Source organism: Puntigrus tetrazona, unplaced genomic scaffold, assembly GCF_018831695.1.
Source record: "Puntigrus tetrazona isolate hp1 unplaced genomic scaffold, ASM1883169v1 S000001062, whole genome shotgun sequence".
Lineage (NCBI taxonomy): Eukaryota > Metazoa > Chordata > Actinopteri > Cypriniformes > Cyprinidae > Puntigrus > Puntigrus tetrazona.
The window spans coordinates 521,938-549,036 of record NW_025048651.1 but is presented as its reverse complement, the minus strand read 5'-3'; the positions used below and the strand labels follow the sequence as shown (position 1 = coordinate 549,036).

Genomic DNA, 27,099 nt, shown 5'->3' with positions numbered 1-27,099 from the left:
AGTTAGAATGTATGTTGTACTGTGCAGTTTTTGTTTGTTTTTTCTTCCTACATGTGGAACCCATGAAAGCCTAATTCTGTTGACTGGCCACCTACCAGGGTCTGCAAAGTGTCCAGGCCTGAGCTGAAACCAGCCAGCCCCTCCTGTTTCCCATGGATCCCATTCAGCAGTCATGGCCAGGAGAGCCGTTCTTGTTCCTGATTACAACGCATCCCAATTCGCAAACATGGCCAGCAGAGCTGTTCCTGTTCCTGATTCCAGTCCCCCATTCAGTTCACCACCAGTGACACCTGTGACAAGCTCACCTCCATTTGCAGCGAAACCAAGCTTGCCAGCTGGCCAAATGGATGACTGAAAAGTACATTAAAAGGCTTGCTCTTCAAGAGCGCTCTCCAGTCCCGATTCCTCAAGAGCACCCTCCAATGTGTTAAGCCCAGAGGAGAATCAAAAATTCTTCCACCTGTTCCGGTCTCCTCCACCACTGGCTCCTGTCAGCCCCACTGCTTACCCTCAGCCCACCATCTGTGTGCTGGATTTGCCACAGGTCTTCTAGTCTCCACTGGCATCATGGCTGGAGGATCCCTCAACTCCGCATTGACCCTTTGATCTGTTGACTCCAAAATGGCTCCTAGCTCCCTCCTCTCCACCGTATCCTGTCAGTCCACCAGCTCCACCTCTACCTCGTCCCTCCCACTCCACCTTGGTCTGTCTTCGATCATCCTCCGCCTCAGTACTCCAATCCTCTTGCCATGCCTTGTCCCTCCGGCTCTGTCAGGCTCCTCCTTCCCTCTAGCTCCACCTTAGTCCTCTGTCATTCCAGCTCCACTGAGGCCTTCCAGACCCCGTCTCTGTTGCCAGCACCATCTGCTCAGTTTGGCCATCCGAATTCCTCCCCGTCAACTTGGCCCATCGTCTCTACATCTCTGCCTTGTGCACCTCCTCCACCTGCTCCATCACTGTTGGCCGGCTTACTGGATTCTGCGGCCACCCACCCATTGCTCCTCCCTTAATTGGCTCGACCGTCGGCTGTCATCATGGCTGTGGCCAGGGTCATCACTATTGCTAAAATTAGTGCTATTGCTTTGGTCATATGACTCAATTTTGAATTGGGTTTTTGAAATGTAGAGTTTGTATTTATTTAACAAAAATATGGCCAGAAAATATACTGTTTAGCTAATTGTGTGATGTTGGTGTGTGGCTGAGTTTTGGTAAACGCTTGTTAGCAATTGTAAAAAAACTGTAATGTTATATTTGATTCAATAAATTACAGTTTTTTCAATCAATTCACAACCCCCCTGCAGCTCTGAGGGTTCGCAAATATGCTGTAGCCCACATGATGTGACTGGTAGGAGAGGTAGGGAGACACATTCCTGAGTCACATATGGGCAGGACTGTGTTTGCGTTCTTTTATCTACCTCTTGTAATCCCGCTGAAAGGTAGAGTTGTATGCAAAGGGTGTACTGTATGTCTTTTGGCATTTACGCATCATAAAAGACAAAAAAAAGTATATCAAACACAATATGTACTACTGTAAATGTAAACGCAACAATTAGTTTTGCAGTATTAAAAAACAAGTCGTCAAATGAGCAGTAAGGTCTTTACAGTTTTTTTACGATTGCTTAAACACTAAAATTAAAATGACACACAGTTAGTGAAACATTACACACATGGTTTTGCAAGATACTAAACACTTCTCTACAAGGAGAAATCTAGCCTCAGTTTTTTTTTCTACAGCTAACAAGCATTGTTCAATACTGAAGCCAGATTTTCAAAGCTTATATATCTATAGAGTGATATGCCTTATTTTAATTCAGAATTAAGAATTATAGATGAAGCAAATTTCTTTACCTTTGAAGAAGTGTTATTATTTTTCTTTTTTTTTGAAACCTCTTGAAGCGGTTATGTTCATTAAAATTCATTCATTGTTAAATTTTCAGATATTATTATTGTATTCTTTTGTATATTAAACTTAATTTTACCCCAGTCTCTGCACTGGCTACCTATTAAATTCAATATCACTTACAAAATGTTATTACTTAAATATAACCCTTAATGTTTTAGCTTCTGTATACCTAACTAATCTTCTACCATTAGTATTCAATCCAACCCTTCCCTAAAGTCACAAAACTCTGGACTTTTGATAGTTCCTAGTCCACTAAAGGAGGTAGAGCCTTTTAACATTTTGCCCCCAAACTCTTCAGGGTTCAGACACACATTAAAGCTGCATCTCTTTAGCCAAGCATTCACATAATGCATCTCATAATATAATTGTAAATAAATATATTGTAGAAACCTAATTTCCTGTAAAGCTGCTTTGCAATCTCTAGTATAATAAAAAGCTCTATACAAATAAACAATCATCACATCTGACTCAAATCTGATTTGTTGAGTGATGACAGTACAAAAATAAAATCAAAACTCAAAATCTGTTTATTCATTCAACATACATTAAAACATTGGTGAAAATAGTGAAAATTAACTCTAAATTAATATACACTACTTACAAAACACAGACACAGTGTTTTGGAAAATGAAGAACATATTACTTACTTTAATTAGTATGTGTGTATATATACACATATACATTGTTTTTTTTCTAAAACAAGGCACTGTTATTTGGCAAAAGAGGCACTTAAAATATGAATCCATGTAACCCATCAACACATATTTCAGTTGAATAACCCCATGTACATATTGAGGTCCTTGAACGTGGTGGTTGCGTTGCTGTCTATGAAGGGTCAGAATGCTCTCGGATTTCATAAAAATATCTTGATCTACGTTCTGAACGTAAAAGAAAGTCACAATGGTGAGTAATTAAGGACAGAATTTTCCATTTCTTTTCATTATTGTGTAGTGTTTGGCATTGTAGCTGATTTAGGCTGATTAACACAAACAAACACACACACACATAAAATACAGAACAGCATGTCTGACTGTAATAACGTGGAGTTATTATCACAGAGCATTAGTTTATATCTGTTTTTCGGATGTGTAAGCACACAACTACGGTAAATAAAAAGTGAACAGATATATACCTATATGAAAATGGCAGATGAGTATCCTTATTTCACATTATTTTAAGTTTAATATTTTTTTTAAGTAAATGGAAGCAATCGTCCACTAAACCTTGGCATATTATGCATGTTATCACAATGAATAAAACTAAGAAATGTAGAAAAGTAAATTTTGCATGAAATGAAGTAGGTAGTAAATAAAGATGTAGGGCTATATAGATATTTTTTTTTTTTTGAAAGAGGCAATTACATAAAAAGTAGAAAAATCATAAATAATATATAAATATTATAATAATAATAATATAATAAATATATATAAAATAATAAATACTACTCCTGACAAAAGAAACTGTTTAGTAAAACCATGAATAAAGTGAGTGTTATGTTTATGACAAAAAATAGTGATAAAAAGAAATCAGAAATGATTTGCAAATGAACTTGCTATCCGTCAGTGAAACTGATATTATCCATGTCTGCAGCATAGGAATACCTGCAAACAAGTCCTTTTTGAAGTACTGATCATTTCATCATTTTTAACCACTGAACCATCTTCAATCTTAAAGTAAATAAAAAAGAAAGAGTTCAAGCTTTTAATAAGTGCTCAGATGGCCTCTGCCTTGTGTTCTGTCGCGGCTCAGCCTCCTCTGTAGAGCGTGATCTTGTGTTTGTCTGCTAAGAGCAGGGTGATGTTGTACTCATAGTCTCCGTCGTGGACGCCCGTGTGTCTGAAAGCTCCTCCCAGCATGTTCTCCTCCCAGTAATGGTGCCAGTTTCCATCCTGGTCAGCACCAAATCCAAACACATTCACCTACAACCAGCACAGATCATCAGCATCAGTATTCATTGATTGTTTTTATCACATTTAATCAGCAGTAGCAATTTTAATAATAGAATCTATTAATTTAACCTTTTTTTCATTTAAATGTGATGCTTGCTTGTAAGAGCAGTCAGTCTGGGTTTTGATAAATCATCAACATAGCTGTACCACAATCTGTTTCTATCATAATCTGCTCTAAAGCAGTTTTTTTCTTTAAAACCGTACCAAATGACAGGAAGATCCGTGTTAATCAGTTATATGATCATGTAAAAGGACTGTAATGATCCCCCTTTGTCTCAACACACAGTTGCAGCAGAGGTCCAGGGAGAGATATTCTCATTTTAGAATGGCAGAGGAACACACTCCTCGAAGCACAGAACAGTATTAATCTGAATGACAGTCAAGACACAGAAGAAAGAATACTGCTGAAATGAACATACCTCATCACAAACGTGGATCGCAAACATCAGAGAAAGGAATCCAGTGGATGGATATCTCCCATGACCCTCGAGCCACGAGTCATAGACATACTTTAAAAAGCCTGGGTTATATATTAACACCTGTGAAAAGATCGTAAATCAAATCTCTCAAAATCTATTCATTTTTTAATCATGGTACAAAATCCCCTACCTTGTCCTTATTAGCTTTGATCCGTGACTTGACTGGTACATAAGTCCTAAAAGCCAGAGACAATCAGATTAATACTTCACTGTACTAATTCAATTACCTTAACCCTTCCCCGTATGCATTTTCCCTCTATGGGTGAAAAGAAAAAAAAAAAACAAGACTAAAATTGTGTTATGTGTTATATAGATCATATACGGTTTACAAGCACACAACCGTGCAGGCCTATTTAAATGCATTATGACATGAACACGGTATGTTATTGTTATACTTCATAATCAAAAAAACGTTTTCAGCAAATTCAGTGGGTTTTTTCTGTGAGCAAAGTAAATATATGAAATAAAAGTCATATGTTTTTAAATTATATTTATTCTAATTCATACAGTTGTAATTGAATATGTATTATATTTATTTTATATTAGTGATATGTTATTTATGTTACAATGCATTAACAAAAGACGTACACTGACACTTAACATTAAAGAGCCTGATGTACTAAACTGGGCAAATAAGTCTAATAAGACAGATCACTTCCATAATGATCAGTGAAATCTAGAAAGAACTGCTTTAAGATGCTAAATAATGGCACGAATTCCAGTAATTTGACAAACACAACCATTCTGATCCCTTCTGATCACCAGCAGAGGGCACCATCACCAGAGTCTTTTCTTACTGCCTTCCCCTGACCTTGATGTCTCTCATTGTCTCTGATGTTCATGACCCCTGATCGAGCCCTGCTTGTCTGTTATTATAAAAGTGCAAAAAGGATCCGACTGCTTCTGACCACTCGTTACACCACAGTGTGGTTTTCATTTTAAAACCTTTCTCATATCAATTTTGATTCTGAAAGGGAAACTCCTACAAATGCATATAGGAAGGGTGCAAAAATAATTGCCTTTTCAGCGTAGTAAATACACAGACAAGAATGCTTAGTACTATTCTTATATTCGCTCCTGCATATGATGCAAGCTGCTCTCAAGACACATAGAACAGCAATAAAGATGTTTCTGAAGTGTGCTGCACACTTATAACACAACCCGATGACTAATTAGTCACACATTTTTCCGGAACATCAACGTTTTGAAATATATTTTATATTGCAATAATTTCACATTTAGCCATTTATCATTACTGTACAATTAAGTGATATCAATTTGAACATCTCCTGTAGTTCCTGTTGGGCTGCAGTCGTTCAGAATTTGAACACACCTGATCTGAAGGAGTTCGGTGCCCCTGTACTAAAATCTCTCATGTCATTCCGAATACCAGATAATGATTGACTAACTTTGAGATGTCTCCTGTAGTCAGAGCGCTGATGATCCACTCTAGATCCAGGGTTTTAAAGGGAATGAGTACCAGACTTGTGGAGTTGTCTAAGTCGGTGGCGCTCTCTGGATACATAAGATGATGAGTAGTCTTATAGCCAACATCCCTTTCAAAACCCTGCGTTGGAGCCTGGTTCATTCTGTTTATACACAAAAGTGCACATACTTTTCACTGTTAACACTTATCATGTTATATAGTATTATATATTAATTACTGCTGAATTCTGCTGATTATTGTCAAATTTTCTTACCCTGACCCACAAATTAAAGTGTAGTATAATATTAAAGCAAGTACTGTAAGCATATCCAAACACGCATCTTGAATTTCCTATTTACTGTTTAGAGATGTGCTAAATTTGCAAGCATGTATAATTAAAAACTGGAAATTTCCTACTATATCTGTATATAATTACATAATAATGCAGTGTATGAAACACGACAAAACATTGGTTGGTTGATTTCTTTAAGAATTTTGTTAGTTTCGTGAAATCTTCGGTTCAAAGCTCAGTTTACGTATTTTATTCTCTTGTATTGTCTTTTGCTAATATTCATTCAATATTCATTTCAATTCATTAAATCATCTAAAATTCAGACTCTGAACTAATTTGCACCTCTACCCAAATCTGTATTTCTCTGTGATTTTTAAAAAATAAAGATAAATAAATCTTTACCTTATGACAAAATCACTGGAATCGATGTAGGACCCATAACGGGACTCCCGGAGATTCCCAGAATTACCAACTACAGAGCATGTTCGACAGCGATTAGGATGAGCATCGACATAGTGTTCCTCAGCAGGGATCATCTGGAATAATCTGTCCAACACCACGGTTAGATTAGATGGGCTCTTCTCAGCCTGTAGCCACTGCACTCAAAAATCATACAGAGAAATCACAATATGGAAATGAGTAACAAAATCATTCATATTAAATTACTACAAAACTAAAAATGTATATGAATATCTAAGTACTGTATGTACTTTTAATGTAACGGCGAGCGATGCTATAACAGGATCACTTAAAATCATACGTATATATTTAGATGTCTCATGACAAGTCTTATATATACAGGGAGTAATCAAAACCCCTTTAACACAGTGTTAATACCACGGTAAATATGGAGGGGTATACATGGGCAGTGTTTTTGTTGATGTTTTTATTTTTGTGTCATATGTTCACATTCAGGCTGCTTCTTTGGGACCAAAGACATATTAGATGATTTCAAACCAAACTACAAAACGCAGAGATAATGCATCATCTGCATCAGAATGTTATGGTTTGCCAAGAGTCATTGACATTTGCATTTCAATGGCTCTTGATTGGCCTGGAGCAGACATCTTACGTCACAGCGTTTTTTATTTGTATGGGCTTTCATTCTGCATTCACACACAGCATCATTTTTGCAATTTACTGGTAGAGTAATATTACAACTTCTTATACCTGTAAATTGCCGTAGCAAATGTATGTTTTTAAGGGTCTCTTCACACATTATCTCTTTAGAGCAACAGTAATTTTCCAGGGAAGTCTGTATGTGTGAAAGGGGTTAAAGAGTGCTCCCTTTATAATGGTTGCAGCTGTTATATCTAGTTACAGTGCTTGGTACTACAAAAAAAGTGCTACATCTAGACATGTGGCCTACAGTGAAGTTCAGCATCTTCTTACTGGTAACCCAAAATCTTCAATAATGCTAAAGGAAACATGAATACCAGCACTTCTATACTGGAAGGTTTTGGACCCCTGATGTTGTGTGGTGTGTACACATATATTTAATATGTTTCAGACATGACCTTGTGATGTTGACTCAAGGACATGCAAGCCCTGAGTGACAGGAACATCCAGTCTGTAAAATTTAAAGAACTGTCCAGTCTGCCACACCAAATACTTGCTGCAAGGGGGCACCTATTGCCAGAACCTTGAAGAATGCAAATTCCCTAGTAGAATGGGCCCTAACTCCTAAAGGATGCCAATAGCATGCTTCAATAGGACATTGTTTGCCTAGTGACAGTCCATCCTGTTGTAGCTAGCCCCCATAGCATATAAAAAGCTGCTCTAACTTGCGCCACTGACTGCAGTGGTGGATGTAAATCTAGCTGAGCATGATTTCACCAAGTGCAAGTGCAGTGTTGAAGACTAATATGATCATACTTCCTAGTTCTAGTAAGGACTCTAGCTGCTGTGTTTTAGACTAGCTGAAGTTTGTTTATCAAGCGTGCAGAACAACCACCCAATAAAGCATTACAATAGTCTAACCTTGAGGTCATAAATGTATGAGTTAATATTTGTACATTTGATGTTGGATATATTTTAGAAATAGAAAAAGGATAGATTGTCGAAGGATAGATTGCTGTCAAACAGCACACCTAGGTTCCTAACTGATGATGAAGAATTAACAGAGCAGCCATCAAGTGTTAGACTGTGTTCTAGATTATTATATGTGGGGTTTTTAGGTCCAATTATTAGCACCTCCATTTTTTCAGAATTTAGCATTAAGAAGTTAATCATCATCCAGTTTTTTATATTAACTAAGCATTCTGTTAAATTTCTCAATTTGGTGTGTATCACCAGGCTGCGCTGAAATATAGAGCTGAGTATCATCAGCATAGCAGTGAAAGCTAACATCATGTCTCTTGAAGTAACGGTCCTAGCACTGAGCCTTGAGGAACTCCATATTTCACTTGTGATACATATGACACCTCCTCATTTAGTGCTACAAACTGATAGCGGTTAGATACATATGATTTGAACCATGCTAAGGCGCTTCCTCTAATGCCAACATAGTTTTCTAGTCTATCCAAGAGAATGTTGTGATCGATAGTATCGAATGCTGCGCTAAGATCTAATAGCACTAATAACGAGATAAAACCACGATCAGATGATAGAAGCAGGTCATTAGTAACTCTAATGAGAGCAGTCTCAGTACTATGGTACGGTCTAAATCCTGATCGGAAATCCTCACAGATACCATTTTTTTAAAAAATGAATATAGTTGTGAGGATACTACCTTTTCTAGTATCTTTAGCACCCAAACTCTGGAACAATCTCCCTAACACTGTTCGGGAACACTGTGTCAGATTAAATCTAGATTAAAGACAAAAAAATTTAACCTAGCCTACACATAACACACTAATACACTTTTATTATTCAAATCTGTTAAAGGACGGCTAGGCTATATTAATTAGATCAGCCATAACCGGGAACACTCCTCATAAAACGCAATGTACTTGTTACATTTGTAAAAAGAATTCTACACTAATTTTAGTCTTGTTTCTTTCTTGTTCTGTTTCTCAGTTCGTATCCAGGTCAGCACCCAGAGATGACATTCATCTGAGTGCAGAACACCTAGATGAACCCTGTGGACAGATCACTGGAACCAGATGCACACACACTCACACACACACACACACAATAAGTCATTTGCACAATCTGACATAACTGTCAGATTGTGTAAAGCTGTTTAAAATAGAACTGGAAATTAAGTTCTGGGCGTCAGGCATCCTTGTTTCTCCCAAGTTTTTTTTCCTTCATTCTGTACAAATGGGGTTTTGGTTCCTTGCCGCTGTTGCCTCTGGTTTGAGACACTTCACTTCTAGCAATTATCATTGATTTCATTACAAAGACCGTCTCTGCAATTAATAACACATTGTTCAATCTCATCATTTTACCTGCCTATTTTGTGTTCTCCTATTTTATACTGTTTAGTGCCTTGATACAATCTGTATTGTTAAAAGTGCAATATAAATAAAAGTGATTGATTGCCTTGCCTTGAAGCCTTTTTCTACAGTCTTTACAACCCAATGACAAAGATATTTGGCAGTAGGTACTTTGCTAGTTTTGAAACTCTGTTTTGCTAAGGGGATGTTAAATGTTTGGTGTCCTACACACAGCAGGTGAGAACCATTTCCTGGAGACTCCTGCACCCCCAAAACACCAGTTGCAGGGGGGATTGTACACTCTTTTTGCTCCTTTTCCCCATTGGTGTGGTAAATCCACCAAAGGGCACTAAAAAGAGGAGAGACATGCCCCAAACATACGTATACCAGTATTATCTGATGATATGCCACTGAAATATTCTGTGTTTATTTGTTTTAAATGATTACAGTTTACAAGAAACATATGTTTTTTAATGCACATTGTTGCAACCATTATGTGCTTTCACACAGATCTTGAATGAATGATTGTGCATTTTATTATGAAGAAAAAATGATTCTCCTTGTAGTCTTTCAATAAAATGCAACCTTCCATCTACATATATTTTTTTCGTTCACTGATTCCAAGGCCGCTACTTTCAACTTCTCTCTTGTAAAGAACTAGTTCTGTTTTGCTATAAGTAGTGCTGTGTGACTAACCTGCCACCATTTGTATGTGTCGTCTGAGAGCATGCTGCTTTTCCTGGACATCAGTGGGTGAAAGGATTGGTTAAACCGGTCTATAAACCAGCTATCATCTTCATCATTAAGGTGAATGAGACAGTGTCGACAGGAACATGTACTTCCTGACAGACCCAGCATGGACCTGAAGAAGTACAGTGAGGGTTCTCTGAGTGTGTAACTGAACACAAACATGGAGAAGGTCATGGCACACAAAAGTCCTGTTAATGTGCGCATTTTCCTCTGGGTGAACAAATACATCTTGAGTTTGACTCTGTCTCTCACTCCCAAAAAAAAAAACAATGAGTGAGGGATATATTATGAAATATATTATGAATTCTTTGTTCTCCCACAAAAATCATTGAGAAAAATAAAAATATGTAATGATGTGAATCTTCACTCTCCAGCTGGTATCCACATTGTGAAGACGGACATGTGAACCTTACAATGTTTTGGCAGGAAAAATATTCCAAGAAAAAAAATCCTTGTTAAAGTAAATCCCCAAAACATCATACAGTCCTCAATTGTAAAAATGTTCTCTTGAAACTTTTCTTTGATCTCTTCTAGAGGATCTTTCTGGACAAATCAAACACTTGATTACAGTGATTATGATCCAGCTCCATCCAGAACAGTGCGATCAGGATGCTAGTCTTCTCTCCCATGATACTAATTTAGTTTGATCATCTACCTAGAAAAGCAAACACAAGATAACTTAAGCTTAAATATCACCATACATTTAGAATTTTTGTTCCTAATAGCTAAGACACATTTCTCAAAATTAAGCTTCTTTATTTAATTTTCAACCTTAGCAAAACCCCAAAAATACACAAATACTACAGAAAAAGCACGCTGTGACATTTCAATAGAGGTTCTTAAACTTTTCATTACTACTTAACTCAAATCAGAACATCCAAGCATCAACAGTAATAACTTCACTTTGAGATCTGCCTTAAGGACTGTGAGCAACACACACACAATCAGCAATATCTATATACCAAAGTATTTTCTATATTTTAAATAAAGTATGATGCCTAATCCTTATCACTGCCTTCCACTAAAATAGGTCTGCAATAGACTATGTACATTTTACCCCAGTTTTTACCAGCAATAGCAACACGCAATGGCCGGTCAGGTCAGGTCAAGTAACCAGTATTTATGTAGCGCTTTTAACAATACACATAGCTTTATACTATTAATCAGGAAAAATTATGTGTAGTAATACAAAACAAGAACAGTGTCAGTTCTTGTGGTCAGTGGTCAGCCAACGACTGAGGGAAAAGGTGGTAATACAAAACCAATTTAAAATAATATCACTATTATTTAATCAGGGTTTTATTCTGTGCTCAATAGAAGAAAAAATGTATACCATTTTAGAATGTCAATAATTGAAGAAATAATGACAGAAGTTGCTTTGTTCATTGTACCTTATGTCTAATGCAGCTCTTGCAGTAAAGCTGGTTGATTCAGTTTCTCTGCCTGTTAAAAATATTACTAATACTTACAAAATTACAAAATACTTGTTTCAAATATTACAGTATTAAAGTTGTGAGTTTTGAGCAATAAGTTTTTGAAAAAATGTTTACTGGGTGAGCAGTTTAATATAGTAAAATATAGTTAAAAAGTAAAATATAGTTTGAGTGCCTGAGTGACCCTAGGAGCTATGTTGCCCGGGGCTATATGCCACTGGTAGGATATTCCAAGTCAAACAGGTCCTAGGTGACAAGCCAGACAAAGAGTGGTCCAACCCCCATAGCCTCCCCCCTGCCAAAAAAGTGTTGCAATGGCGCAGTTGATAGGAGGGAGGTGGCTTGGAGTCGGAAAAGGGGCAGGACAGTGGTCCAGGTCCATGTGGGGATACAGGGGCCTGAGGCAGAGCGGGCAGAGCTGAGACCCTCCAGAACACAGCAAGCATGGCGAAAGCCATCCTGGGCGGAGCAGAAAGCCTCCAGGGCAGAGCTGGCGGAGCAGAGAGCCTCAAGGGAGGAGCTTGCAGAGTAGGTGAGACGAATGCCCACTAGGGAGAATGGAGACACCGGGTAGTAACTGGGATCTAATAAAGGACGAGACACAAAAAAAAGACAGAGCAGACGGAACTGGAACCCTCCAGGGCAGACTGGACTGGCCAGGGCAGCATACATGGGACCGGTGCCTGAAAGAAGCAGAAACAGACAACACAGACAGGGCATACATGGCCCGAGGACCGAGAATTGGCTGGTTAAATATTCACAGGTGGCATCCGTAGCTGTGGCTGGGCTGGATGAAAGTTCACAAGCAGTCTTCAAAGCCGCGCCTGTACAGAACGAAGGTTCACTGGCGGCCCTCATAGCCGAAATGAGGCAGAGCGGAAACACATAAATGGCCTGCATAACCGTGACATGCCAAGACAAGGGTTCATAGACAGCTTCCATAGCCGTGACTGCACAGGATGAGGACTCACAGACGGCCTCCATAACAGGAACAGGGCAAGAGTTCATAGACTGCATCCATAGCTGTTGCAGGGCTGGACAATGATTTACAAATGGCCTTCATAGCCGGGACGGAATAGGCGAGAGTTCATAGACTGCTTCCATAGCTGTGGCAGCGCTGGACAATGATTCACAGACAGCCTTCATACCTGAGACGAAACAGGGCGAGAGTTTATAGACGGCTCCCATAACCGTGACTGGACGGGATGAGGGTAATCTCTCCAGTTGTACCTAAGCCAGAAGAAGGTTCATAGGTGACCACAATGACCTTGACTGCATTTGCTGTGGGCTTGTACTCAATCTCTGTGGCTGAGACTGGACAGGCAGTGAGCTTCACAGTAACAGATACCATCTCTGGAGGTTTTACTGCTGATGCCGACACCTCTGGAGCAGGCTGACAGACGGGAGAGGTTTCAGGAGTTGACTCTGGGTCAGGAAAGGCCTCAGGGGCAGACATGCGGACATGAAAGTCCTCTGGAGCAGGCTTGTGGGCACTGGAGTAGATTGATGGGCAGAAATGGGCTCAAGAGCAGATTTGCAGACTGGTGTAGGAATTGAGCAGTGTGTAGACCAAACACACAAAATGGCAACTGCCATTACAGGAAGCGCAGCGGATGGAGCACTGAGAGCAGTCTCAGGGATGACTAGTGCTGAAGCCGTTATCACTGTTGAGTCCGCCAGACTGGACACCAGCCTCAAACGCCCTTGGAACACCCATGTGTCCTCAAATGCTGTATCCACAATGTGGGGTATTACTGGAAAGGCATCCGTGGTGGCTGAGAACTGGGGAGACGGCCATCTTGTGCAGTGGCTCTGGGGAGGTGGCCATCTTGTGCAGTGGCTCTGGGGAGGCAGCCATCTTGTGCTGGGAATCAGGTGTGGCAGCCATCTTGTAAACTGATAACAGGCATCAATGCGGTGTCCTCTTTCTCTGCAACACCCAGCGTGAACGCTGAACCCACAGTCACTAAGGCAAACTCCATAAATGTGCAAGCGACCCATGTGGACCCTCACAAACACGTTGTGACTTGAGGGGTTGATTTATGTCCTCATAAAAGAAGTCGATCTATACACAGTCTGGTAAGTTTAAAAGGTAAGCAAGGTCTAGATATTCCTGGATATAGTTTTCAAGTGTTCAGGTTACCTTCTTGAGGGATGGCCATGGTTCTGGTGGAAAGCCACTGGATCCTTGTTTGATGTAGCAATATGTTATAAATGAGGGGTCTGAGGCATGCAGATCCATTTGCAGGCTTTTATTTATGGTCAATGCAGGCAGACTTCAAAAACACAGCCAACAGCAATATCAGAGGCAAAGCAACAACAAAATCCAAAAACACTAGGGGTCGGGTCAGGCAGCAAACAATCAAAAAGCAGACAGGCAAAGTCAAATCCAGAGAATATCAACAGGGGAAAAACCAAGGCTTACACTAACTATAATGCTACATGCCAGTGAAAGGCCTACTTCACAATTTATAGTCAGCCAACAGGAAGTAGTAGAGAAATCAATCAATCAATCATTTTTATTTATATAGTGCTTTTAACAACACAGGCTGCATCAAAGCACTGTACATTTTAAAGTAGAAGAATACAATGACAGGGATGTATAACGACGAGATTGACCAATTTGTTATTAAATGCAGAGATTGTCTCTGTAATCAAATTGACGATAATCACTAGAAGTTAAGTGTCCCCAACAAAGCAAGCCAGAGGCGACAGCGGCAAGGAACCAAAACCCCATCCATACAGAATGGAGAAAAAAAAAAGTTACCAAAAAAGAGATCACAGTTCATGCCTAAATACATGGAAACGCTCAGTAGTGATAGTCAGGGCAAATCAAGACTTCACAGAGACTGTGTGTGAGAGAGTGACTTGAGTCTGAATCAGATAACTTATACTCAGGCAAGGGTTCCCTCTGGTGGTGTGAGGGAGATAGTCCTGAAGCCTCTAATATAACAGCTATGGTGACCCTGTTTTAGTTACCCTGTCACCACTTTATCATTGATTATTAAAAGGGATTCATATTCTTGAACTATAGCTCTGATATCTTCACAGGCATCATAAGAAGCAGTTACGTCACCATCTGCCTCTTCAATGTCCTAATGGTTTAGCAGTCAATTACATAGTTAAAAATCCACTTAGACTAATGTCTCATATCTTTTGAACTGGTACATTTTTTGTGTATCAGCCCAGTGTGCCAAAGCTGCTATGAACTTTGTTTGACTTCTGAAGAGAGAGGATGAGGATTTTAGGCCTCTGCAAATTTGTCCAAGTCTACCCGAATTCTTGGGAGAAATGTGAGCTGCACGCTAAAAAGGACCCCGACCATAACACCGGCTGCATATAAGCTCATTGGTTCCTTGGTGGTCATGAGAATTATTTGACTGCTGAAAAACCTCTGGCTGCTAAACCCCAGGCAGCACCAACTGATCCACTGCTTCCCCCATCAGATAGTTTTAAGTTTTAACCTTTGAATAAGAATGCTTTTCCCCTTGTTCAGTGTCTCTTGAAAGAAACATGAACCTGGCAATCTATATCCTCCATTCATTGTGCTGCTTTTTTCAAGAAAAAAAAATCCAGAAATAAAATACAATTACTTTTACTTGCTTGTACTGGGAAAAATAAATTTTCATATACATCATAGTGAATGGAGTTTGATAGATAATTATTAACACTCTAAATTAAATGCAAACATGGCGAAACCTCTGTTTTATATAAACATATGACATATTATGATGTTGTATCTATTTGCAAGAGTAGAGATAAAACTCATTTATACATGTGTGTGTGTGTATATATGTATGTATGGGTCTTTAAAAAGTCTATTAATAAAGTATCTGAAAAAGATCTACTCTATCAATAATGCATTAAATTACATTAAATAAAAAATAAAATCAATAAAAATAAATAAAATAAGCTAATGAAACAATAACTAACATCTATCTAGTCCACTTACGTCAAGTCTCAAGTCAAGTGGATTTTGAATCTCATCCGGAAAAGGGTGAGAGAAGATGGAGCGCAGGAATGATCATGCGTGCAAGGACTTGTATTATGCGCAGATGACATGTATAGGGCGCACTCGAGGGTTTAAAATGAGCTTGCATGCTCCCATTTCTTTGCATGAAGATCTGTTTTCCACTCATAGAAGTGATTTACTTGAATCTACAAAGGCACAGGTCTGAGCCCAAACAACAAGGAGATTCTGCCTGTCCTGGTTTATGGTTAACAGACGGTTGCAGAACACTTACCTGGAAGACCTACCTGGAAGTGGGGTGGAGGGCATTTGCACTGTTTTTTTCATTAACAAACATCATTAAATGACGCATTGATGTAGAAGACGTATTAATCAGAGCTGTCGTGGATTTAGTCCTAGAACTATGTTAGAAGTCTGTGTTTGCATTGAAGCCTCTCATGCTGGATCTATGATATTTTGGTAGTTCCAATGCCTCATAGAACTAACCTACAGTCTGGACCCAAATGTTTTTTCATACTTCACCTTCAGAATGTATCTGTGAACTTAAGTCATGCATGGGAGCCATTGTGGGTGAGTATAATCCATTTCATCTCTCCATTGCTAGTGTTTATGTTGACTTTATAACATTCCTCTCCTTTTAGTGATTTTGACTTTATTATAGGCTTAGGACCTCCACAAGCACCTCCTCTGCTGGAAGTTAGAACCACTACTCTGTCAACCGATTGCAGCCAAGTTACTAGGCTCAAGGATCCATGGATCTTCCATTTCAGGTTTAAAATTGTTTATAGTGTAATGCTTTGTGACATGCTCCCTGATGTCCTGGCTGAGTGATTGTTTCAAGAAGCAGTACTGTAGCTCTTTGTGCATGAGGGGATCATTATGTCCCTTCTACAAGTACTCTTGTGCCTGTTTAAATGGAAAACACACTCTCTATTGAGGCAGACAGCATAGGACAGTGTTCACCTGTAACAGTTGACATCTTTCACCAGGATTGACCATTCTATTCTAGCATTGCTTTCTGGTTGAGCTAGGAAGTGCTACCCTCATTACGAGGGTTAGCTATGAGCCTATTGCACCCAGTATGAGCAATGAGGGCCGGCCTCAGCCCTCTAAGTTGCCCTTACAAATTGGATCCCATTTCTGATATCTTATCTGTGGTCAGTCTGCTTGCCTGAGCATAGCAGCGCTATCCTCACTGCAAGAGGGTCTATTATGATCTTGCCAATCCTAGGCAGATCATGTGGGTTCTCCTCTCTGCTTGAGAGTTGAGGACACTGTCCCTTAGCTATTGATTGTTCACTCATGGTCGAGCACAATGAACCTGCACCAGGCCCACTGTTCTCAGTGCTTGTTACACTAGACGTACTATGAGAACTAACAATGGAGCTACAGAAGCAGAGCAAATACAAAGGGAACCTTGTTGACACAACAGGAACAGGAAAAACACAATAAAAGTCAAAACACTGGGAACATATGACAGTATGGCAAATATGATCATTGTCAATACTGCTATGCAGTTTGGCCGAGGATTCTGACTCTGTTTTATACAATACAGAATGTTTACAATTCAAATTCTTATTTCGAAGTGTATTTCTCCAGTATTTGAGTGCTTTCCCCTGTGTTCAGGGCCCGTTTGCCTACCTTCCTTGCTTGTTATCACATTACCCCGTGTATTTAAACCCCTGTAAGTTACCCTGGTTCTTTGTCTAGTCTTGTTACAGTTATTGGGAGTTTGGTTCCCTCTTGTCTTTATTTTCTGTCGTTCTAGATCTGGATAATTCCTTTAATAAGATCTGCATTTGCATTGTCACGTCTGTCACAGTTCAGTTTGATAACTGTAAAGTTTATCATTAGGGCATACTGTATGTATATATGGTATATATGTGTAACACAGCGCCAGCAGAGTATTGACTGTTTCCTTTTTTTTCATATCTACGTCTAGTGCGGTGTGTATATGGTTAGTCAATTTAATAATGTGTAGAGTTATTATGCAAATACACAATTTTTTAGGTTAAAGCTGTATGAATGAAGTTTTCTTTTGCAAGACATGCGACATGCGTAATATTTTGACGCAAATAAAAAAATAAAAAAAATGAAACTAGTAGCATTTGTGTGTATTATCACCCACCAGGAGCGGATGTAACAATCACCAATCACAGAAGTTGTGTCACTATTTTTAAATTTAATTTAAAAGTTAATTTTTACTTTTTCTGGAGAAAAACATTTTCAGTGAGAGCTGGCAGAAGCTGATTTTGTTTAATTCAATTTTTGTTGACCCTGCAACAACAATGGGATTAGCCAATTAAATTTGAAGGACCAGTTTATAGTGTTTGTGAAGTTTAGGCTTACAGTCAGTGTTTGGTGCTTGTGCATCAGTATCATTCATCTATCATTAAATCTCATTGGTAAGGTTGAGCAAAGCCTATAATACAGGGGCTGTTGGTTGATGAACTGCAGTGTGCTTTTAATTGTATACCATATACTGTATATGTGAAATGCAATTAATTTTAAGGCAATATATGAAACCCGTAAGAGAATATTAATTGCCTGTGAACACACAAATATAAGTATTGTTATATTACAATAGCTACAATGAACAGTAAAAGAACAGAAAATTAAAACAAAGTCCTTTATTCATTACATCTGGGAGGAAAAGAAGAAAAGGTCTTTTGTATCAAAACAAAGAAGAAAGAAGAATGAAATAAACACAACTGAAGATTGGCGTATTTTGTGTTGTGCTAAAACAAACACTCAGAACATTTTTGTAACATTTTACACCAAAAGCAGATTAATGTAGCCTGATCCTATGCTAATGCATATGAATAGTATGCCAAATAAAAATAAACACGTGTGGTATTAATACACAAAAATGGACTTTGGCATGCATATGATACGTAGCTGTCATGTGTATTTCATACAAAATTTGTTAGTATGTATATGATATGCAGCCTTCATGTACATATTATGCGCATCTGCTCCACAACCCTAATCCTACCCATAGGATAGCATTTACACGCCAAAGTTTTTCTTGCATGTCGATACTATGTGTTTTTGTTTGCATATTTATTTTTATTTTATTTTCACTTTCGTGAGATCAGGATGTATTTTCAGTAAAGCTAAGACACCGTTTGTCCTTCTTTTGCAGCGCGGGTAGCGAGCAAATGCAGTGAGCTACAGGTGACTTGAGTTCAAATCTTAGCACGAGAACCATTATAATCAAGGCAAAAACTCAAAAACAAATCTAAAGTATAATAAATAAAATAATTTTTAACACTATAAAAACTAGAGTTTATATTTCTTCAACTAAAATTGTCTAAAGTTAACAGTATTTCATGCTATAACGTGCCAAAACGTGAAATTAAAGCTCTCTCTTAATGGGTAAGTAGCCAAATGTTTCAATATTCACCACATAATTGGATATGGCCTAATTTTCTTGCATTTTCGGCCTAAAACATCACTCACATATAACATTACGAGGCTGTGGTCATGCTGACCGGTAAGCTATAGATTTTAATGACAATGACATTTATATATTTCAGTGATTTTAATATGGAAGGTACAACTGGAATTGTAAATACAAAGTGGAGAAATACATTCAAAGTTGAAAAAAAAAAACTTTTAACTAAAATACATTTTTGAAAATATTCAGAATTATATTCATATTGACCAGGCGCATTCATTTCTTATAATAGTATTGTAAAGGCAGGAGTCAGACAGGCCTTGAAGACCCAAGTACGAGCTTTATTTACACACAACGTGCACTGTAAGGTCTAATTATTTGACCTTACTTAAAAAAAATACAAGCAAACTGATTGCCTCGAAAAAACCTAGTAAAGAGAAATAAGAATAGCAATTTCTAATAACAACATTTATTTAGTATTATAAACTTACACGTAAGTTCTGTTAACTCAGAATCACCATTTTAAATGATTGAGTGCACTATACTGTGTGTGTAGTTCAAACAACTCATTTATTTAAGCTGAGCGAACTCATGAAACTTTTGCTGCAACTAGGAATTTCTTAGTTGCATTTACATAAATCTAATTTACTAGCTAAAAGCATGCAACCCAATTTCCTTGAAAAAAACAAGTAACTTAACTTGTGTTACAGAAATGAAGCAAAAACAACAGATTTAGAGAATGCTTGTAAACAGTGAAGGTAGCAGTACCATGAGTTGAGTGTAGCACTGGGTCGGTTTTCAATAGTTTTTTTTTCTGTCCTAAATCAAGCATCACACTGTCAGTGTTCTTCATGACATTAGGGTAATCCAAACATAGCAGTAATCCAAATGTAGCAATAATCCAAACGTAGCACATGACAGTCCAGAAGCAAATGGTTGAGGAAGATCCTAGGGACTTTTCTGAACGTTGATCAGAATGTTCCTGCACAACAAATAATTGCAAGACAAACAGCTCATTAAGTTTAAACCTTAAAAGTTATAATCATGAAATTTACATACGATGTAGTAAATATATTGACGATAAGATAAAAATAACTATCAGTGGCATATTTTGACTTTCTACTGAAAGCTCATCTTGGTGACTTTTGGCATGTAATTATACCTCAAAATTTCTATGCTGTAATTTTTAACTAACAGCTACAAAATGTTTATTCGATCTGAGACAAAAAAAGGTCATTAACCAAATTTGCCAAAATACGAGTTAGTAGAACACAAACACTCAATTATATGACTAAATTTACCTTATGTTATGGTGTAGAAATAATCAGTCCTTGTTGTGTGGTAAGATGCTAGCAGTCGCTCTCCTTCTGCCTGGTTCCAGCAGATTCAGCTCACAAATTCAAAACGTTGCTTGGGTACGTATGATCTGCCTTGCTACCCAATGTGCATACTATGCACCCTAACTGCTTCAAAAAATATTGAAAATTACTAATATAATTATTTTTTCGGATTTCGGATAGTATGCACATTGGGATGCAGGCTATTAGTTTTAGTGTGGTCAAAAGAGGCAAACTCCAAATACCAGCAAACAGTTACATCCAAGGTTGAGACTGAATCTTAATCCAATAATATGCAATGGTCAGGGAGGAAATGTTCACAAAACACATGTCAACAGTCCAAGGTCAAAGTCAAATGACAAGATTCATAGCGGGATTCATAGAAATTGGGAATAGGAATGGCTTTCCAGGTCGTGAATATGGAACGGACTCATCCATGACAAAACGAAAATAAAAACTAATCAAAAATGGAAAACAAAACGCAGGGATTAGGAAGCGCTGCTCACTTTTTCTTTTAAGACCTGGACTTCTGTCATGGTGTGGTTGGGGAAGGAGCACTCCCATAGGGATCACCGGTGGAAAACTTGACTGGGGACAGGCTCTCCTGGCTGTGATTGCGGAATGGAATCCGTGGGAATCGTGAATGGCACTCCTGGCCATGATTGCAAAACGAGAACAGCTCTCATTGGCCATGGCCAAGAGTGGGGTTTGCCATAGAGATCACCAGTGGAAAACTTGACTGGGGCTGGCTCTTCCGGCCGTGATTGCGGAACAGGATCTGGAGGAATCAGAAATAAAAATGACTCTCCTGTCTGTGATTGTGGAGCGGGAATCGTGAACGGCACTCCTGGCCATGATTGCGGAATGAGAACGGCTCTCCTGGCCATGACTGCAGAGCAGGATCCGCAGGAAACAGGAATGCTTCTTCTGGCTGTCATTGCGGAGCAGGATCCACAGAAATTGCGAACAGGAATGGCTTACCTGAACGTGATTATGGAACAGGCATGAAACAACTAAAATAAAAACTGATCAAAAATGGGAAATATGGGGATAAGGAAGCGCCGCTCACTTTTTCTTTTAAGGTCCGGTCTTCTGTCATGGTTGGGAAAGGAGCACTCAACGAGGATTGATCACAATTAATAGCCTTTAATATTCCACAGAAAAGTAAATAATACAGACAAGCAGGCAGGCAGACTGGAAACACACGTATACTTCGAGTATAACATGCTTAAAACCAAAATATATGAACATTTAAATACAATAAAGAAATATAATAAAGTTAAAGAAATTGTTTGCACAGATTAAAGTGCAAAAGAATTAAAAGATCAATAGGTATCACTTATCAGAAAGATATCATTAGTTAAATTTAGTTAATGTACTGTCATTATCAGCGAACAAAAGCTACATTTGCTACAGAAGTTTGTTAAAAATAATAAAACTCAACAAGTTAGCTTGAGTCCATTATAAAAAAATCTGTCAATATTAGTTTATATTTACTTTTATTTAAAATATATATTTATTTATTTTATAATGTATTAAACAATCTGGACCATACCATACCATACCAACTGGTCAAACAAACTGGACCATAACCAGTCAGGTTTCAGGTGCGGCCATTCAACTGAGACTGCGCTGCTCTCAGAATCCAAATCATCAGTTCTCATTCTGCTGGATCTATCCGCTGCTTTTGACACTGTGAATCATCAGATCCTGCTGTCTACCCTCTCATCACTGGGCATCTCTGGGATCCCACTTCGCTGGTTCGAATCCTATCTCACTGGTAGGTTTTTTAGGGTGGCCTGGGGAGGAGAAGTATCCACAGCACATCAACTGGTAACTGGGGTTCCTCAGGGATCGGTTTTTGGACCCCTCCTCTTCTCCATTTATACTACGTCACTAGGCCCCATCATACAGGCTCACGGCTTCTCCTACCACTGCTACACCGATGACACACAGCTCTACCTCTCTTTTCATCCAGATGATCCAACACTATCTACTCGGATCTCGGGTTGCCTGGCGGACATCTCGGCATGGATGCAAGAGTACCACCTACAGCTCAACCTGACAAAGACTGAGCTGCTTGTATTCCCTGCCACTACAACTACACAGCATGACTTCACCATCCAGCTCGGTTCGTCTACAATTACCCCATCAACCTCTGTCAGAAATCTTGGTGTAATCCTCGATGACCAACTAACCTTTAAAGATCACATTACAAAGACTGCTCGATCCTGCAGGTTTGCACTACACAACATCAGAAAGATAAGGCCCTTTCTAACAGAGCAAGCTGCACAGCTACTTGTCCAGGCCCTTGTCATTTCTCATACTCTGCCAGTTTAAATCTAGATTAAAGACACATCTTTTTAACTTAGCCTACACATAACACATCAACACACCTTTTATTATTCAAATCCGTTAAAGGATTTTTAGGCTGCATTACTTAGATTTGCTGGAACCGGGAACACTACTCCTACAATACGATGTACTTGTGACATCGTAAAAAGAATGGCATCTACGCTAATATTAGTCCTGTTTCTTTCTCAATCTGTTTTCACAGTTTGTATCCAGACTAGATGGTGGATCAGCACCCAGAGATTATGTTCATCAGAGACCAGAACACCTAGATGCGCCCGTCGACAGATCACCAAATCCTGATGCTCACACACACACGCACACGCACACACTAAGTCATTTACACTACCTGACACAGCTGCGTTTAAAATTGAACTGGAAGTTAAGTGCTGGGCGTCCGGTCAGAGGAGAACTGACCCCAACTGAGTCTGGTTTCTCCCAAGGTTTTTTTTTCTCCATTCTGTATGCATGGGGTTTTGTTTCCTTGCCGCTGTCGCCTCTGGCTTGCTTGGTTGGGGACACTTAACTTCTAGTGACTATCGTTGAATTGACTACAGAGACCGTCTCTGCATTTAATAAGAAATTGGTCACTCTCGTCACTATACATCCCTGTCATTATACTGTACAGTGCTTTGATGCAACCTGTGTTGTTAAAAGCGCTATATAAATAAAAATGATTGATTGATTGATTCTAGACTGGACTACTGCAATGCTCTTCTGACTGGACTTCCATCAAACACAATAAAACCTCTACAAATAATTCAGAATGCAGCGGCACGGCTGGTATTCAGTGAGCCCAAAAGAACCCATGTTACACCTTTCTTTATCTCCTTACATTGGCTACCAATTGCAGCTCGCATCAAGTTCAAGGCACTGATGCTTGCATATAGAACAACCACAGACTCGGCACCGGTCTACTTCCACTCACTATTTCAAATCTACACGCCCTCTAGAAGTCTGAGATCTGCTAGCGAGCGACGCCTCGTGGTACCATCTCAAAGAGGCTCGAAATCACTCTCCAGAACTTTCTCGTTCTCTGTTCCTGGCTGGTGGAACGATCTTCCCATACATATCCGGAATGCTGGATCTCTGTCAATCTTTAAGAAACAGCTGAAAACTCACATCTTTCAGCAATACCTGACCTCATCATAAAAAAAAAATAAAAAAAATTATTCTCACTTCTCCTCCCCCTTGTTTATTCCTTCCCTTCTGGCATGTACTAATTTGAACACTGCCTGTGACTGGGTGTTACAAGCACTTACTCTGTCTGTTCGTCTCTCAAAAAAATGAATCGCTGTTGTACTCTCAATTGTAAGTCGCTTTGGATAAAAGCGTCTGCAAAATGACTAAATGTAAATGTAAATGTAAATGTAAATTAATAAATATTTCAATTACCTTAGATTATTGAATGTTTAGAATAATTGTTCATTGGGAGTTTAAGTTAACTAATTTATTAACTATATTACTGTAAATAATAAAGAAGTTTAATTTTAATTGGACATCACTGCGAATACAAAAATCTGAATGGATATTTAAATAATGCTTTGTTTCCAGGGTAGGGGCTGTGTGTGGGCTGTCCAGCGCCCTCTGTGGTCAGAGAGGGATTGTGCGCTTTCATTCAGCTCGTCTGTCACTCTTCCTCCATGTGCTTCTCATTCGTTCTTATTTACCTCAAAAGTATACATGTGTCTTCAAGGCAGTTTACAGTGGTATGGTGCATTTAACCAGTTAATGGGAAACGTATTCAAAATTCTAAATAATCTTTAAAAAATTATTATTTTCTGCATTTTGAAATGCCTACAACAACAACACTGCATAATTATTACCGTGATATATTGCATTACTGGCACATGTCTAGCTGTGGATGTGGCTAACCTGATAGCACACGCACTTCTTGGAGACATCTATTTGATGTCTGCATTTCCATCTGAAAGATGTAGAATTTAGGTTGTTTGCTCATCTGTCTATTGGTCTCCTTTCAAATGTCAAATAAACGTCTATTGACGTTTGATTGATTTAGAATGCATGTAAATCTGACATCTGTAAGACGTCTGCCCGATGTTTGTAGACAGCAAATGCTTTCTAGATCAAGAGATCTTTAACAGACATCTTTCAGATACTATCTGGCTAACATTAGTTTGAAGGCCCTTTAGGAAAACCAACCACACAAAATCCCACCGATACGCTGTTTGTGCAGCTGCTGTGACTGCCAACTTGCTCATAAACCAGACCTAAGAGTAGGATGCAAATATAAAGTGAATTTCAGGAGACCAAGCGTGATTTTATTCGCAGAAGTAACAGCAACTTTCAGATTTAATCTTATTTAATTATTACAGCTCAATAAGATAAAAAAAAACTAATGTCAGCGCTACAGAAACGCGTCTTCATCTTTACAAATACAGCTTCATATCACACGTGTTAATAATACAAATTCCTCCACCGCACATTTAGTTTTGATATCCACTAGACAATTCCAATGACTAAGCCATTTGTTGTTAAGGAAATAAATGTTGCTTAAACAATAGGTGCATGTTCAAGTCTGATTTTGCTTTTCACTGTTCTTTTAAAGCATCGGCAAATGTAGGTGCCTTTAAAAATACGTAACAGGATGCAATAAAAGGTTATGAATGTATTTAATGTATATCTTTATCAGCGTCTATCACGCAATTAACCTGTCAAACTTCGAACTTCAAAACTAATTTGTTAAAATGTCAGTTTCACCATTTTTTTTAGTACAAATGTAAGGTGGAGGTGTTTGTTTTTGTTGGATGACTAATACCCCTGACAGAAGATACTACAGATTTACTTTAATAACAATAGTTACTATATAGTGTTTTGGCATAAAAACAAACAAAAAGGTGAAATCACAACTGGAATCAAAACAGTCACCTCTGATATTATCAAATCAAAGCATAGGCTATTTAATATTTCATCATGATCATCAACACGTCGTTCCTAAACAGATGGAAGGCTAGCTCTGAAATAAAGCCACCAGGAAACAGCATCGCCGTGCATCTTCTCTCAGTACCAAGCAGTCATATTTGATGGTGAAACGACATTCGCGAGTTAAGCAGCCTTACGTCTAACGTTTAAATAGCTCGCACTGAACAAGAATGCGTTCCCTACTTTTTATACTTTTTTTAATCCCAGGTGTAAGACAAAAGAAAAAGCGAGCAGCCTACTCTACAATGGAAAGCAGGTGAACGCGAACCGGTTACTGCCATGTCTTTTCACTTACATGATATTGTGGGTGAGCGAGAGAGCGCATTCCCCTCTTCTGTAAAGGTTAACCAGTCGTTTCTTCCGTCACGAATAAACTGAGAATGGCGTTAAAGGTCAGTGAAGAAGCAGACGCGTCCGCAGCTCGGTGAGACTCAGTTATCCGCGGACCTGTAGACTACAGCGGGAGCTCTGACTGCATTCACGAGGAGCCCCTCCTTCAGCTCCCTGGAACCACAATTAACACGGTCACCAAGGCTGGGGCTCCTATGCCGTTACAAGCTCTTCAAACGTTCAGCGACACAATTTCCAGTTTACCATTGTGCTACGATGCGTTGGCTATATTGTTGGAAAATTACTCTTTACTTGTCACGGTCAAAAGTGTACATTGTGGCACATTCGTAATGTTTCTTTTTCAGATGAAGGGTTGCAGAGTTTTTATTTATTTAGTTAGTTAGTTAGTGAGTCTATTTATTTATTTTAAAGTACAGATATAACAGGCCATTTTGAATGTGAAATAAATGTACATAACAATTTTATAAAATAAAAAAGAGCGCTCCTTGATATAATAACCCAAAATCATGTTTATAAGAAATATATACAATATATATAATTATGAATTAATTTATGTACAATTCTTTATATAAATTATATATATTTTTATATATAAACTTTTTTGCAAGGAGGGATTTTTGAGGTAATGACCAAATTTGAGTAATTTACGTTATTATAAGATATTGTTCCAGTAAAAACAAAAAAACAAAAACAGGCTTTAACCCAGAGAAACAGATACCAGGTACCAACTGAGGTACTGGTCTAGGAGGATATAGGCAGAACGTTTAGAAGTTCACAGCTTCTGAACAGCATATATATAGGCTGCAGGTATGTCCTTAGTAAGTAATTCATCTTTTAATGTAATTGTGATCAATTCTGCAAATGCATATAACGTTTCTTTATTATTAAATACCTGGCTCACTAATAACAACCCATTAAAAAAATTAAAAAATACAGACATTTCCATGCGAAGTGTTGGCATTATTCCTATTTTAAAGTTACCACCATCAAAGAAAACAAAGAGATTAATTATATTCCATACAGATGAAGGATTTTGAAGATATTGTCTAAGCCGAATTATTTTGAAGTTACTATTTAGAGAGCTAAAATCAATAAAATTCAGACAGCCTTCATCATAGGAATTTCAGTATTACT

General features: G+C 38.4%; 1 protein-coding gene across 3 annotated transcripts; it reads right to left on the bottom strand.

The window, feature by feature from the left end:
• Positions 1 to 2,407: 2,407 nt before the first annotated feature.
• Positions 2,408 to 26,115, bottom strand: LOC122340562 (CMP-N-acetylneuraminate-beta-galactosamide-alpha-2,3-sialyltransferase 1-like). 3 transcript variants are annotated; one of them, XM_043234133.1, is made up of 8 exons: positions 25,910 to 26,115; positions 20,826 to 21,097; positions 10,126 to 10,834; positions 6,452 to 6,645; positions 5,741 to 5,920; positions 4,462 to 4,507; positions 4,272 to 4,391; positions 2,408 to 3,822 (listed from the first exon to the last, which is right to left on the bottom strand). In XM_043234133.1, exons 3-8 carry the CDS (start codon positions 10,405 to 10,407, stop codon positions 3,649 to 3,651), a joined length of 996 nt encoding a protein of 331 aa, XP_043090068.1. In that variant the 5' UTR covers positions 10,408 to 10,834; positions 20,826 to 21,097; positions 25,910 to 26,115; the 3' UTR covers positions 2,408 to 3,648. The 3 variants fall into 3 exon arrangements, with proteins under 3 accessions (XP_043090068.1, XP_043090067.1, XP_043090066.1); XM_043234132.1 differs by lacking the exon at positions 25,910 to 26,115 and adding an exon at positions 21,389 to 22,012 and having other exon boundaries at positions 20,826 to 21,300; XM_043234131.1 differs by lacking the exon at positions 20,826 to 21,097.
• Positions 26,116 to 27,099: the final 984 nt, after the last annotated feature.

Excerpts from the sequence above, each read along its gene's own strand:
- LOC122340562 (XM_043234133.1), bottom strand. The coding sequence starts at position 10,407 with ATGTATTTGTTCACCCAGAGGAAAATGCGCACATTAACAGGACTTTTG. Across the intron at positions 6,646-10,125 it reads ACACATACAAATGGTGGCAG|TGGCTACAGGCTGAGAAGAG; the intron begins GTTAGTCACACA and ends TTTTGAGTGCAG. Across the intron at positions 4,508-5,740 it reads ACTACAGGAGACATCTCAAA|GACTTATGTACCAGTCAAGT; the intron begins GTTAGTCAATCA and ends TCTGGCTTTTAG.